This window comes from Typopeltis vanoorti, chromosome 19 (genome assembly GCF_054136105.1).
Source record: "Typopeltis vanoorti isolate ZY-2024b chromosome 19, IOZ_Tvanoo_1.0, whole genome shotgun sequence".
Taxonomy (NCBI): domain Eukaryota; kingdom Metazoa; phylum Arthropoda; class Arachnida; order Uropygi; family Thelyphonidae; genus Typopeltis; species Typopeltis vanoorti.
In genome coordinates this window covers 59323982-59337264 of record NC_143567.1, presented here as the reverse complement: position 1 = coordinate 59337264, position 13283 = coordinate 59323982, and the positions used below count along the sequence as shown (strand labels likewise).

General features: G+C 39.1%; 1 protein-coding gene across 4 annotated transcripts in view; it reads left to right on the top strand.

Annotated features, from left to right (window-relative positions):
* The window catches only part of LOC150096152 (uncharacterized), a 520274-nt gene that overhangs the window by 359603 nt on the left and 147388 nt on the right, over positions 1-13283 (top strand). For all 4 annotated transcript variants that reach the window (XR_016549966.1, XM_090409454.1, XM_090409453.1 and 1 more), the window contains exons 16-17: positions 990-1094; positions 1212-1283. Coding sequence is in view for 3 of the 4 variants with exons in the window: in XM_090409454.1 (XP_090265580.1) it covers positions 990-1094; positions 1212-1283 (177 nt within the window). In the remaining variant the exon portion in view is untranslated. The remainder of the gene's footprint in view (positions 1-989; positions 1095-1211; positions 1284-13283) is intronic.

Genomic DNA, 13283 nt, shown 5'->3' with positions numbered 1-13283 from the left:
CCCATTCATTACATGCATGGGAGATAATTAAGTACATAAAATACATGCAGTATTTTATGCCATGGCAGAGATTCAAGCTTCCTTCTATGCTTGTCATAATTGCCTGCTTTGTAGTTCCACATATACCCTTTCTTGACAGAATATTCCTCGTGTTTTACAATCTCCCAAGTGTAGACCGCATAGTTACTTTTGCCAGTTGGAGACAATGTGGCCATCTTGGTTATGAATAGCTCTTCTGATCCTATGACCAAGTGCAATACTCTCATACTCCTCGTCTCCCTCCATCACATGCTGCCTCAAGTAATTATCTGTCAGTAGGTGTATAAATTTTATTTCCTTCCTGACATGATCTTTCTTACTTCCAATCTATATTTATATAATTGAAGTTTCCAATAATAATCTCTCGATCTTCACTCATTGTACCAATTTGCCGATGCATGTCTTGCAGATCATCAGCGGAACCCCTCTGGCTTATAGTAACAACCAACTGCATATTTTATATTACTGGTCTTTATCTAACACCAGACTGCATCAAATAAACAGGCACGGACCTCTTACATATCTCCTGTTCTTTTTGGCTGCAATTCATCTGCTATCATCATCATCAGTACCCCCGCCTCACATCCTATCTTCTCTGTCTTCTGCCATTAAACCATTCACATTCTATCCCCCTGTAACTTATTATTATTATATGTTATATTATATTATATTATTATGTTATTATTATTCATTGCTTTTTTTTTTGCTTTACCTGCATGATTTGTTAATCTTTCATGTTTCATTATATTTAAGTTACCATTAAATCAGATTTCCTTGTACATTCTTCGTAATAAATATTTTAATAGCATTAGCTCATTGTGCACGGGCTAATTTTTTTTAAGAAATTCACATGCCATTAACTTAATACATAATGCTAATTTCTTTCTCCTGAAGTTCCATATTAAATGTTAAAATAGCTAAGTTTTCTTCTTTTTTTTATATTTATTTAGATAATGATCTTGATATATTTGCAAGAAGGCCACTATATGAAATAGGTCTAGATTACTTACATGGAACTGGACATGGCATTGGACATTTTTTGAATGTTCATGAAGGTAATGAGTAAAAAAAATTTAATATAAGCATTATATTTTGACAAATAGTTTTGAGAAATACAGAAACATTTTAAAAACATTAGATGTTACATGTTTTGCATTTCTTAATACTAACAGGACCAAATTATGTACGTCTTGCTGGGACTTCTCGAGGGTATTCCTTTCTGCCTGGTGTAGTTATATCAGATGGTAAGTTAATCCAAAAAAACATGCTATAACTATTGAAATGAAAAAATCTTTCTTATATTGCCTAAATAGGTATACTGGATAACTGTTATTCATTTTTTAGAATTTAATTGTATACTTATCTTTCATTCATCTGTTTGAATTCAGGGTTAAATCTATTAAATGCCACTATAATGACAACATCCTTTGTTTGGATGTTATCACTATAGTGGTAAGCAAACAAAGTTTGTGCCTAAATTATTTTCAGGACTGGGCAACTCGTATAAAGCAGTCAAAGACTTCACATCACTTGGAAAGACTTGAGTTCCATTTCTGCTACAGTACAAGCAGAACCTTTATAAGGACATACACTTACAGGCATAGACTCATTTAGCCCACTGTAGGACATAATAGATTATAGTATTAAGTGTCCTGTTTTAGCATAATTAGGTTTATAAAAAAAAATCTATATAAATTGCAAGTGAATGCACTAGAGACTGAAAATATATCTAGACAATAGAAAGCAACAATAATTATCATAATTCAAAAGAAAGAACATCTCACTAAGTGTGAAAATTAGTTTATTACTAGTATCAGAATTTTTTTTTGCTGAAATTTTGATAAATAGGAACTTTCTTATACCTAAATTTTATAGATTTTGACAGTGTTGAAAGAGAGACATTATGGATAATTATTAGCAGTGCGATTTCTGATAAATATCTGAGAATAATAAAAAGAAATCTATAAAAAAAGTAAAAGTATGTTATTGAACAGCAAACATCAGAATGAATTAAAGATGCCAAGAAATTATATTCTTGGTCTAATCCTTTATCCAAGTGTAAGCAAACAAAGTTTGCGCCTAAACTATTTTCAGGACTGGGCAACTCGTTTAAAGAGGCTAATGACTTCACATCACTTGCCTTACTACCCCATAATGCAAAGCACATATCCTCACAGACATGTATAATGCTATGCATTATGGGAAGGGCCACTACTGACTAGACCGGTTTCAACATTTATTGAGGTCTCATCGGTGGGAACCAGACCCAGAAGTTTTCCCAAAGTGGAAAAACTTCCAACAAACATCAGAATGGTTTGAGAAGGACTGGTGTGAAACAAGGTTTAATAATGTGTGAACTACTTTTTAACTTGATCATATGTTGGATTACAATTACAAGGAGAGGGATATAATGGAATCCTGTATCACAGCTGGAAGATCTGTATTATGCAGATGACATAGTTTTGATATAATCAAAAAACACCAATATATAAGCAAAATCAGAAGCATGGCATAAAGCAGCTGAACATGTTTGACTTTTAAAATGGTTAATTCAACAACAAGTCCCAGAAAGACATTAAAATTGACCAACATGCAGTAGAGGTTAAGAATTTTAAATACTTAGGAACTAATGTTCATAATACTGAAAGTGGAAAGCTAAAACAGTTTTAAAACAAATTTGCAATTTGTTTTAAAATTTTGGCTACAACATATAAAAAAATGATGAATTATATAAACAGAACAAAAAAAAGTATTATCAGAGAAATAAGAAGATGCAGATGAAAGTAGATTGAATATGTACTGAGAATGGACAGAGTAAAGATTCCAAGGGTGGCTTTGACATGATGGATCTCAGAAGGAAAAAAAAATAAAAGGGGAAGGCCTAAACTAACTTGGCAGAGAATGACAAAAAAAAAAAAAAATGGATAGATGGATGGTTGGATGGTTGGAAAAGTTGGAGAGCTGCAGAATTAGTTGCAAAAGACAGGGGTCACCGGACTAAATGGATCTTGACCTCATGTGCCACAGGACATGAAGAGGATAAGTAAGTAGATAGTGATTCATTCCATGATTAGAAATATGCTAGATGATCCAGCAATGAAATCATGTTTTCCATTACAAAAGATTTGATATGCAACTGAGGCTAATATGTAAAGCATAATAGAGCAAGTAAAAAATATATTGTGTTAGTCAGAACCAATGACTTAAAAGGAGGATAAGTATGGTATGAGAGAATATATGAATTGTTGGAAGAGATGCAAAAGTTAAAATTGTGAGTCTGTTGCCATGGTATGACAGGAATGAACTAAGAAGTAAAACTGTGATTACAGATGATTCAGTGAACAGACTTGTATAGGTGAAATGAAGTACAGTGTGTTGATGTGATGGATGATTTTGTTGGTAAGATGGTTGCACTTGAATGGATACAGTTTTAAAAGCCTGGATAAATTGTTGTTCATGAAATAATGAATGTAAATAGTCAGGGAATACCAGATATGTTGGGTTGTTATATATGAGCTTGGATGTGCATGTTAAAGTGAGTTACTGAATTGTGAGTATGATGCCAATGAAAGAGAGAAAGAGATAGTACAGAAAGGATGATCCCAAGAACAATAGGATTAGTTTTGTCTTGTAAGAGAAGTAGTGACTACAGTACAGGAGAAGGAAAGTTAGTTAAGGAATCAACTTGGGCTACTTATTTGAATAGATTAGGCTTTAAGAGTTGCTAAATATTATTATTATTATTATTACGTAACACCTCCAAGGAGTCCATAGACTCATCGAGGGAGGGCACCAACTCTCTGTCCCCACCACTCGATCCACCAATTATAACAAACTGCAACTACCATCATCATCATCATCTACACCAACACCATCTACTGCCCACCACCGCCACTAGTATTTTCACAGACAATCACAAACATCCATGCCCATGGCAGGATTCATACCCAATACCCACAGCCTTTTGGCTGGAGAGCAGATATGCTAACCACTTGGCCAACTAGGCCAGCATCCAACAGCATGGTGGTCAATTATCATGCATGTTTACTAATGCCAGAAGCATCAGTACTAAAGAGAAGGAATTTCTTAGCATTTGTAAATGAAAGTGGATCAAAAATTATTGGCATTAGCTAGGCCTGGTTGACTGGTCTCACTAATGAGAATATTCCTACAAGAATAGAATTCAATGCATATAGTATATTTAGGGATGGCAGGCAAGAAGAAAAAGTGGAGGAGGAACTGCTAATGAGTAATACAACCAATGGGTATCTGGTTGGTGTACAGATACCCATTGGTTGTATTGTTGGTGTACAGGAAAGAGTATTATAGTGTTACTGAGAGAGAGCTTCCTTGGTGAGACAGCACATGATCAGAAGGACTCATGTTTCAAAAATATTAGGTCTCTTGTAATAGCATCTTAGAATGTAAGCAAAAATGAGGCAACTGTTATGTCTATTTGTTGAAAGTAATCATTCAATTTTAACTTGGGTAATAATTTTGTTTAAAAAGGAATATATGTGGAACTATAATGCAGGTGGTTATAAAAAAAACTGAGATGGCAGCTTTAAGATGTGCCTTGGTGTGAGACACTGCATAATAGAGGACTCGGTAATTCATGGGAAGTGGTCGGTGGGTATCTGAATAAAAAGCTCTGGCTAACTGCATTCCCAAAGTTAGGAGAATAAATCACAGGAGAGTTAAATTGATGAACAAAACTTTAAAACAAGAGTTGCATCTGATGACTGGGCTCAGGAACAATAAAGAACAGTTGTCCAAGAAAGTTACAGCCATGGTGTGAAAGGTGAAATTAGTATGTGAAAGGAAGTTGGCTGAATAGACCAAAGGAAATCTGAGAGAATTCTTTTGCTATTCTCTGGCAAGTAAAATGAAGAATGATCATGGAAAAACTGATGGAGAGAATCAGATACACAGTAAATAATCACTTTGATTTACATTCCAGACAGATCCATTACTTCTCTGTCTCTATAAGCCAAGGCAGAATTAAACAAAAAGATGCAAACTCATAAGTAGGATTGGATAGATTATCGGTGTGGATCCAAAAGGAATGCGCAAGAGAATCAACAATACTTGAGCCAAAATGTAATCGCATTTCCTAACAAGTGGAAGGAGGGCAAGATAATTTCATTATTCAAGGGTGTAATTAGGACTGATGCAGCCAAATACAGACTAGTCTGTTTCTGGAATAATCATTATGGTATTGGAGTGGCTGGTAAGGCTTGCATTCATAACTGGTTGATAGCACCTTGGTACTTCTTAGATGATGACACAGGTTTATTAAAGGCAGGTCTTGCTTGAGCAATCTGCTCACATTTTACAGTGGAATGACAGCAGAGTTGAATAAGGAGAATGGATATATCATGATACTGCTGGACTTTGTCAAGGCATTTGATAGAATTCCACATGGGAGGTTGTTATATAATCTTAAAGTATGCAAAATAGGCTTGCAACATGGGCAAGCTGGCTGACTGGTATCAGAGAGTAATGTATGAAGGTACTAAATCAAAGTAATGGTGAGTAACCAGTGGAGTACTACAGATCTGTACTTGGACTACTGCTGTTTAGATCTAAATATCATAATGTAAGCAGACAACATAATGATAAAATTATTATAGAGTAATGGAATGACACTTTCCTAATGAGGAAAAAATATTTATTATTTGTAGAATTTTCAGCTAGGTTTCGTAGAAATTGTCAATGCAGCTGAAAAGAGATAAACACAATAAAAACAACTCTTAACAAGCATGTGATAATATATGCTATCAAGTGCAGAAAGTTAATTCCATCTACATTAAAGTTCAAAATATCACCATATGTAATGTCTACAAACCTCCATCGCAATCCTGACCTGATCAGATGGGCTGACCTCCTCCTCATCCTGCTATCCATGTTGGTGACTTCAATTCCCATCAGACCATGTGGGGCTATTCCTCTAACAACCAGGATGGTAATAATCTAGCTAACTGGATGGATACATATAACTTGTATTTGAATTATGATGCCAAGCAGGATGGCACTCTTTATTCAGCCAGATGGAACAGAACCTACACCCCAGATCAATCTGTGCATAGTCACTAAAGACTCCGAAGACCACCCTCTACCATCAACCAGAACCATCCTTAACAGATTCCCTAATAGTCAACACCGTCCTACATTAATAGAGATAGGAACATCAATTCCAGTCATCAGCGGAACACAAATCGTTAGATGGAATCTCCGCAGGTCCAACTAAACTGCATTTCAGAAACAAATCGAGCAAACCATTAGAGCAATTCCACCCACTCCTAATTGCTATCCTAGATTTGTTAAACTACTCAAATCTGCAGCAAAAGCCTCTGTCCCTAGAGGCTACAGAAAACAATATATCTCATATTGGAGTAGAGAAAGTGAGGAACTCCTAGCCAAATATGAGGAAACTGACGATCCAATTTCTAAGGAGCTCATATCAACCCTGGATAAAAACAGAAAGGAAAGATGGATCTCAACCATGAATGAACTCGATTTCGTCACATCTAGTCGGAGAAGCTGGTCACTTCTGAGAAAATTAGGTGGAGCAGAGCCAACAACACACAAAACAACAGAGATAACTCCTGATCAAATGGCTAACCATTTATTGAAAACCTCCAAGATCCATCCCAGCTCTACCAGGAAAATTGCTGTACAAGCTTCCACCAGACAAATCCTGAAGATGGAACCCAAGCTTTCTGAACTCGTACCCAGTATCTTGGGAAGAGGTACAAATAGCCTTAAAACTTATTAAGAATGGCAAAGTTGCAGGAGTGGATGGTATACTCCCTAAGTTCCTAAAACGTCTTGGTCAACATGGCCAAACATGGCTGGCTGCCCTTTTCTCAAAAATCATCATGACTGGTAAACTACCAAGGCAGTGGCGGGAAGCCAAAATAATTGCTGTGCCCAAACCAGGGAAAGATCCAAATGATGTGAAAAACCTGTGACCTATCTCCTTGCTTTGCACCACCTTTAAGCTCTTTGAAAGAATTCTCCTTAAAAGAATTTCACTACTCATCGAAAGAGCACTCCCGACCGAACAAGCTGGCCAGAAAGAAGTTGCTATGACCAGGTCCTGGGCCTGACAACTCAAATTGAAGTAGGCTTCCAGAAGAAACTTAAATCTGGAGCCACTTTCATTAACCTAACATCTGCTTATGACACTGTCTGGATCAGGGGCCTCCTCCTAAACTAGGAAATATTATAAAGTGAAAAAAAACTTTTCAACTTTTTGATTCTATTCTCTCCAACAGAAAGATCTGGGTCCATATTGGCAGAAAAAAGAGCAGGCCCAGATTCCTTCACAATGGTCTTCCTCAGGGCTCTGTGTTATCCCCTATACTTTTTAACATCTACGTGTATGATCTACCTCATACCAGATCAAGCAAGTATATGTATGCCGATGACCTAGCGATCTTACATCAATCCACCTCCTTTACCAACCTAGAATCAACCTTGAATACAGACCTGAACACCTTGGAAGAGTACTTGAAGCCAAATCCAACGAAAACAGCGTCCTCAGTATTCCACCTGTACAATGCAGAGGCAAATCGACAACTCCACCTTTCTTTCTGTGGAAAAATGGTAGAACACAAGCCTCACCCAAAATACCTTGGGGTGAGCCTGGACAGAAGCCTAGCCTATAAAAGGCACATCATCATCAACCTCTCCAATAAAATTAAAACCAGAAATAATATCATTTCAAGTCTTGCTGGAACAACCTGGGGTTGTGGTGCAGAAGTCCTCAGGTCATCTGCACTAGCTCTCGCATTCTCTGCAGCAGAATATTGTGCCCCTGTCTGGGAAAGAAGTACACACACTAACATTATAGACACCCAGCTAAACTCTATCATGTGCTCAATTAGTGGGACAGTGAGAAGCACCCCTCTCTCCTGACTGCCTGTTCTATCTAACATTGCTCCACCACACATACGGAGAAGACAAGCCTCGATTAAAGAATTTAATAAAGCAGTGAGCAACCCACTCCTGCCCCTACATCAGATTCTCATAAACTCACCTAGTCTACGCCTCAAATCTAGAAAGCTTCTCTGGTCCATGGATGAACTCTCTTCAGCTGCGCTGCCATCAATATCTGACATATGGAGAGAACACTGGTCCAACAATCTACCAACAAATGGCTTCCTGGTAGAAGATCCCTGTGCTCCGCAGCCTGGTTTTGATCTTCCTAGGAAGATTTGGTCATCACTAAACAGGATCAGAACTAGTCAGGGCAGATGTGGCTACCTTCTACGTAAATGGGGGCTGTCAGATCACCCTTATTGTGATTGTTCTCCCGTGGCTCAGACAATTACTCATATTGTGTACGACTGCCCAAGGTGCCAATTTCATGGTGGTGGCCTACAGGACATCCAAAAATGATGAATGAGACCTTAAATTGGCTTTCCAGCCTGGACCTTGACCTGTAGTTGGTGTGGCGGTGGTTATGGAGGAAACAGAAGATCACGGTTCTGTCTCACCACAAAGACGTTATTCTCATAGTCACTCTCATAGTCCTCGTCATGGTATCAACAGAACTTCTCCTCATGTTAGAAGATGATGTAATGTGAAATGGGCCCCCTCTATTGGATCAAGTTTTCTCACACAAGACACAACTGCTCTCTAATTAAACCTAGGATACAGCTACATTTATGTTGTGAAGTGTTATGAGAACATGCAGCCTTGTCATACTTGTTACAGTAGGATGATAATTGTCCCTGGCTTGATTTTGACAAGTTACTTTTGCTTTATTTAAAAAAAAAAAAAAAAAAAAAAAAAAGGAATGACTTAGAAAGCTGGTTGTGCCTTTTATGTAATGAACTTTTATATGTTAAGATTTTCATCATTTGTTGCTGGAAATTGTGACTGTACTCTTCACTTACCAGTTTCATGTAGCCATAAGCATAAATAAATTCCATCTACAAATATCAAAATTCAGATAAATAAATTTAAATAAATTACAGTATTAAGAAACACAGCAATAAGATGACTTCCCAAATTTGGGAAAGTTTAAGGCAATCATTTTTGTTGAGGTTCAAATTGTAAATGTAAGCTTCACAATGTTCTTTGTATAATCTTTCAAGAAGAAAATAACTTCTGTTAGGACTAGTTCTATCCCAAATAATTCTATGCCTAGTGGCTAAGGCATGGCTAGCTACACCAGACTTATTGACTCATGAAGTAAAATACACTTCTGATATTCTTCTCCCCAAATCTGAGCAGAACAACCTGTCTGTATGTGATAACAAAGACTGCATGGACAAGGGACCCTGTAAACTCCTGGATTAGAGAGAGAGAGAGAGAGAGAAGACGATATTTGTCTTTCAGAGAGGCTGGGAAGAAATTTAGTTTACAAACTGAATGGAAAGACTTTTTTGTAGGTCGGTCTTACAAAGAAATGTTTCAATTTTCTCTGATAGTTCTTTAACATATAGAATTATTATTATTATTAACATCTGACCCTCCATGGAGTCAGAGGCTCATCGTGGGAGGTACACACTATTGCACATGATGCTCATCCAACCATGCTTTAAACTGATTCAATGTGTTTACACCCACAACACACTCAGATAATGCATGCTGCTCACCAACCACTCTCCATGCAAAGAACCTACTCCTCACTCCTCTGCTTACACCTTCCTTATACAATTTCCAGCGATAGTCTCTTGTTCTAGCTCCGCTCCCATTCTATGGAAAATCTCTTCCATATTGACCTGATAACAACCCCTGACTAGCTTATGTCTCAATCATATCTTCCCCCCCCCCCCTTCCTCCTATTCATGAGGCTCTGCAACTTACATTCTCTCAATCTATCCTTGTCCTCCTTCCAAAGACCACTGACCACCTTTGTGAATATTCTAGATCCTTTCCAACATATCATCATCACTCTGAAAACCCGGCGACCAAATCTGTGCACAATAATCCATATGAAGGCTGATCAAGGCCTTATACAACGGTATCATAACCTCTCAATTTCTGCACGTCAGGGTCCTCTGCATCATTGCTTGATGTGGCATCTTCACAACTTGTGCAATGTGGCCTCTGAATTTCAGGTCCTTGTTCACCATTACTGCTAGATCTTTCATCTCCTCTACTTCCGTTGAAGTTTCCCCATCAAGTGTATACTTTGCATCCCATCGTTGCTTACCAAATCTCAAAACCTTACACTCTGCAACATTGAACTGACAGTTCCACTTACCTGCCCATTCATACAATCTATTCCTCTTGTAAGGCCATAATATCTGCTTGACTCTGCATTGCTCTCCCCAGTTTTGCATGATCTGCAAACAGCTCATAATCACTAGATTAAACCCATCCCATTATCATTAACATACAAATTGAATGGCCCAAAAACTGACCCCTGCAACACATCTTTCTCTTTCTTCTGATCTTGCTGTTGTATAAATTGGAGAATATAGGATTGGACTATAAAATATTAGCAGGGATAAGAGAATGCCTGACTTACAGATATCAAAAACTGGTATATGGGAGATGTGAAATGGCTTGCACATCCCCTGAGACACTTCACAAATGTAGCAGTAGGTGGCCTCCTAGGGGCGATTCCAGGACACCTTTGGGTGACAGACTGGCCTGCTACGCTATTCCTCCCTTCCAGGGTTAGCAGCCCTGGTAGGGTTAAGTTTTCTCGCTTGCAATAACTTATCAGATGAAGGCTCCGACTCTTATAGGCCGGAGCCAGGAAACTCGTCGAGTGTGATTTCAGAGGTCTGTTTCTTGTTTGGAGGTGGTCCTGCCACCCGTCCCAATGACGTCTTCAGGAAGAAAGTTATGAGGAGCTCTGCAAGGGCTGTCATCAACTCATTTCTTCAAGTTCTCATCATGCTTGTTCCGGCAGTCAAGGAGTTCCAAAATCTTAAACACTTCAGTGTCGGGTGCAATTGTGCATTCTCCACAGCAGTCAGCCTTGGCGTGCATCACACTTCAAAACATCCAGCCAAAGCAATGCTGCAATAAGAACTGATCACATCAAAGCACGTTAGACTGCCGAAGAAGAAAAAATCCTCGCCGCTCATGAGATCGAATTGGCAGTTCGAGGGATAAAGAACATCAATGAGGCTTTATTTAAAGTGTTCCCATTAAGATCTATGGATGCCATCAAGTATCATAGACGGAAAGCCAGTTACAAAGCCTTAGTTCAAAAATTGGCAGCCCATCTGCCATAGGTAGGGACAAGTAATATCTCTGTATCTCCTGTCCCTCCATCTTCCAGCCACCATCCTGCTGTTGAAGAAGAGGCTTTGATTCTCAGACTGACATTATCTCTGGACAATCCTCCTTTTCCGGAATATAACCATCAAATTCTTAAATCTCTCATTCAGACTCACCTTCTGGGAATGGATATCCAGATCAGTTAAATGACTACTGAATTCTCTGAACACTTGATGCCTCGTCAACATCAGCCTATGTCTCATTCTACAATGACTTTGTCAAATAGGAAGCAGAGGAAAAGGGTTTATGCAGCTATGCAGGCCCTCTATAAAAAGAATAGCGGGCAATGTGCCCAGACCATCCTTAACGGTGCTTCCCCTCCACCTCTAGCAGACTTACATGATGATTTTGTTAAATTCTGGAATACAGTCCATTTTGCTCCATCTCCACACTTCCCTGATGATGACCAACCTACAATATTGAGGTCCATTCCTTCCCTTCAAATATACCAGCCGGTCTCCATCCAGGAGATCAAAGCAGCTCTTCCATCCAATTTCTCCGCCTTTGGACCTGATGACTTTCCTGCAGCTAGGCTTAGGCCATTGAAGATTCTTCAAGACTTATTGGACATTCTCCTTTCTAGTAAAGCAATACCACCATACCTATGCACTTCAAGAACTATCTTTATTCCAAAGAAAGAAAGAAACTTCAAGCCGTGCATCAGATTTTAGATCTATTACCATCTCCCCCTCTGTTACTTAGACTCTATCATAACATCTTAGTCAAACGACTTCAGCAACATATTCAGCATGATTATAGACAGAGAGCTTTTGTCCCTTTGGACAGCTGTGCTGAGAATATATATATCTTCTTTCTTCTCTTCTCACTGATTCCCGACGCCGTCTTAAGCCTCTTTATATGACGTCGCTGGACCTCCAAAAGGCCTTTGATAGCCTCTCCCTTCCTGCTCTCCTTCGAGCACTGTCTATTGTTAGATATCCAGTATCTTTCCTTTCCTGTGTTATGGAGCTATACTTGGGTAGCTCCATGACTATCACTACAGGATCCTGTGCGACTTCTATTCCTGCAGTGCAGGGTGTTCACTAGGGTGATCCTCTATCTCCCTTTTTCTTTAATTGCATCATAGTGTTTCTTCACTCTCTTCCTAGCCATATAGGCTACTCTCTAGGTGCTTCTTCCTTTAATGCTATGGCCTTTGTGGACGATCTTATTCTTGTAGCCTCTACTAAGGTAGGCTTGCAGGAACTCCTTGACTGGGCAGTTGACTTCTTCTCTATTCGAGGCCTTTCTATTAATGTAGAGAAGTCCTGCTGTTTAGCTCTTGTCCCTTCTGGTTGTGACAAGACGCTTAAGGTCGAGACTATAGATTTTTCCCTGCATGGGAGGCCATTGCATGCTTTGACCATCCTGGAAGAGTGGAGATACCTCGGTATCATATTCACCCCAAAGGGAAGGTCTTCTGTCCCTTCTATCCTAGAAGCTGGGATCGCTTCTTTGAGGAAAGCTCCTCTCAAGTCCCAGCAAAGACTGTTTCTCCTTTCTCACAATCTCCTACCTTGCTTTTACCACAAGTTGGTGCTTGGTAGGACATATATCTCGGTACTGTCCCGAATGGACAGGGCTATCCGTTCAGCCATGAGATCATGGCTCCAACTGCCACCTGTAACCCCTACTGTATATTTCCACGCAAGGGTGAAGGATGGCAGGCTTGGGGTTCCATCACTTAGATGGCTGATCCCATGCCTGCGGCTATCAAGAATCGCAAAATTAGAACTATTTTCTTCCCCTATCTGCAGAGAGGCTTTCTATAGCCCATTAATACAAGAAGACTTTAGGCAGGCTAAAGGCTGGTCCAATTATCAGGGTACTTTAATTGAGTCAGAATCCATAGAACACAAGAGGTGGGAATCTCTGTTGCACTGTTCTGTAGATGGTGCTCCTTTAAAAGAGTCATATCTGGTGCCTCCCCAGCATGATTGGGTAAGGGATTGCACCAGACTCCTCCCTGGGTTTGAGTATATTCACCTTAT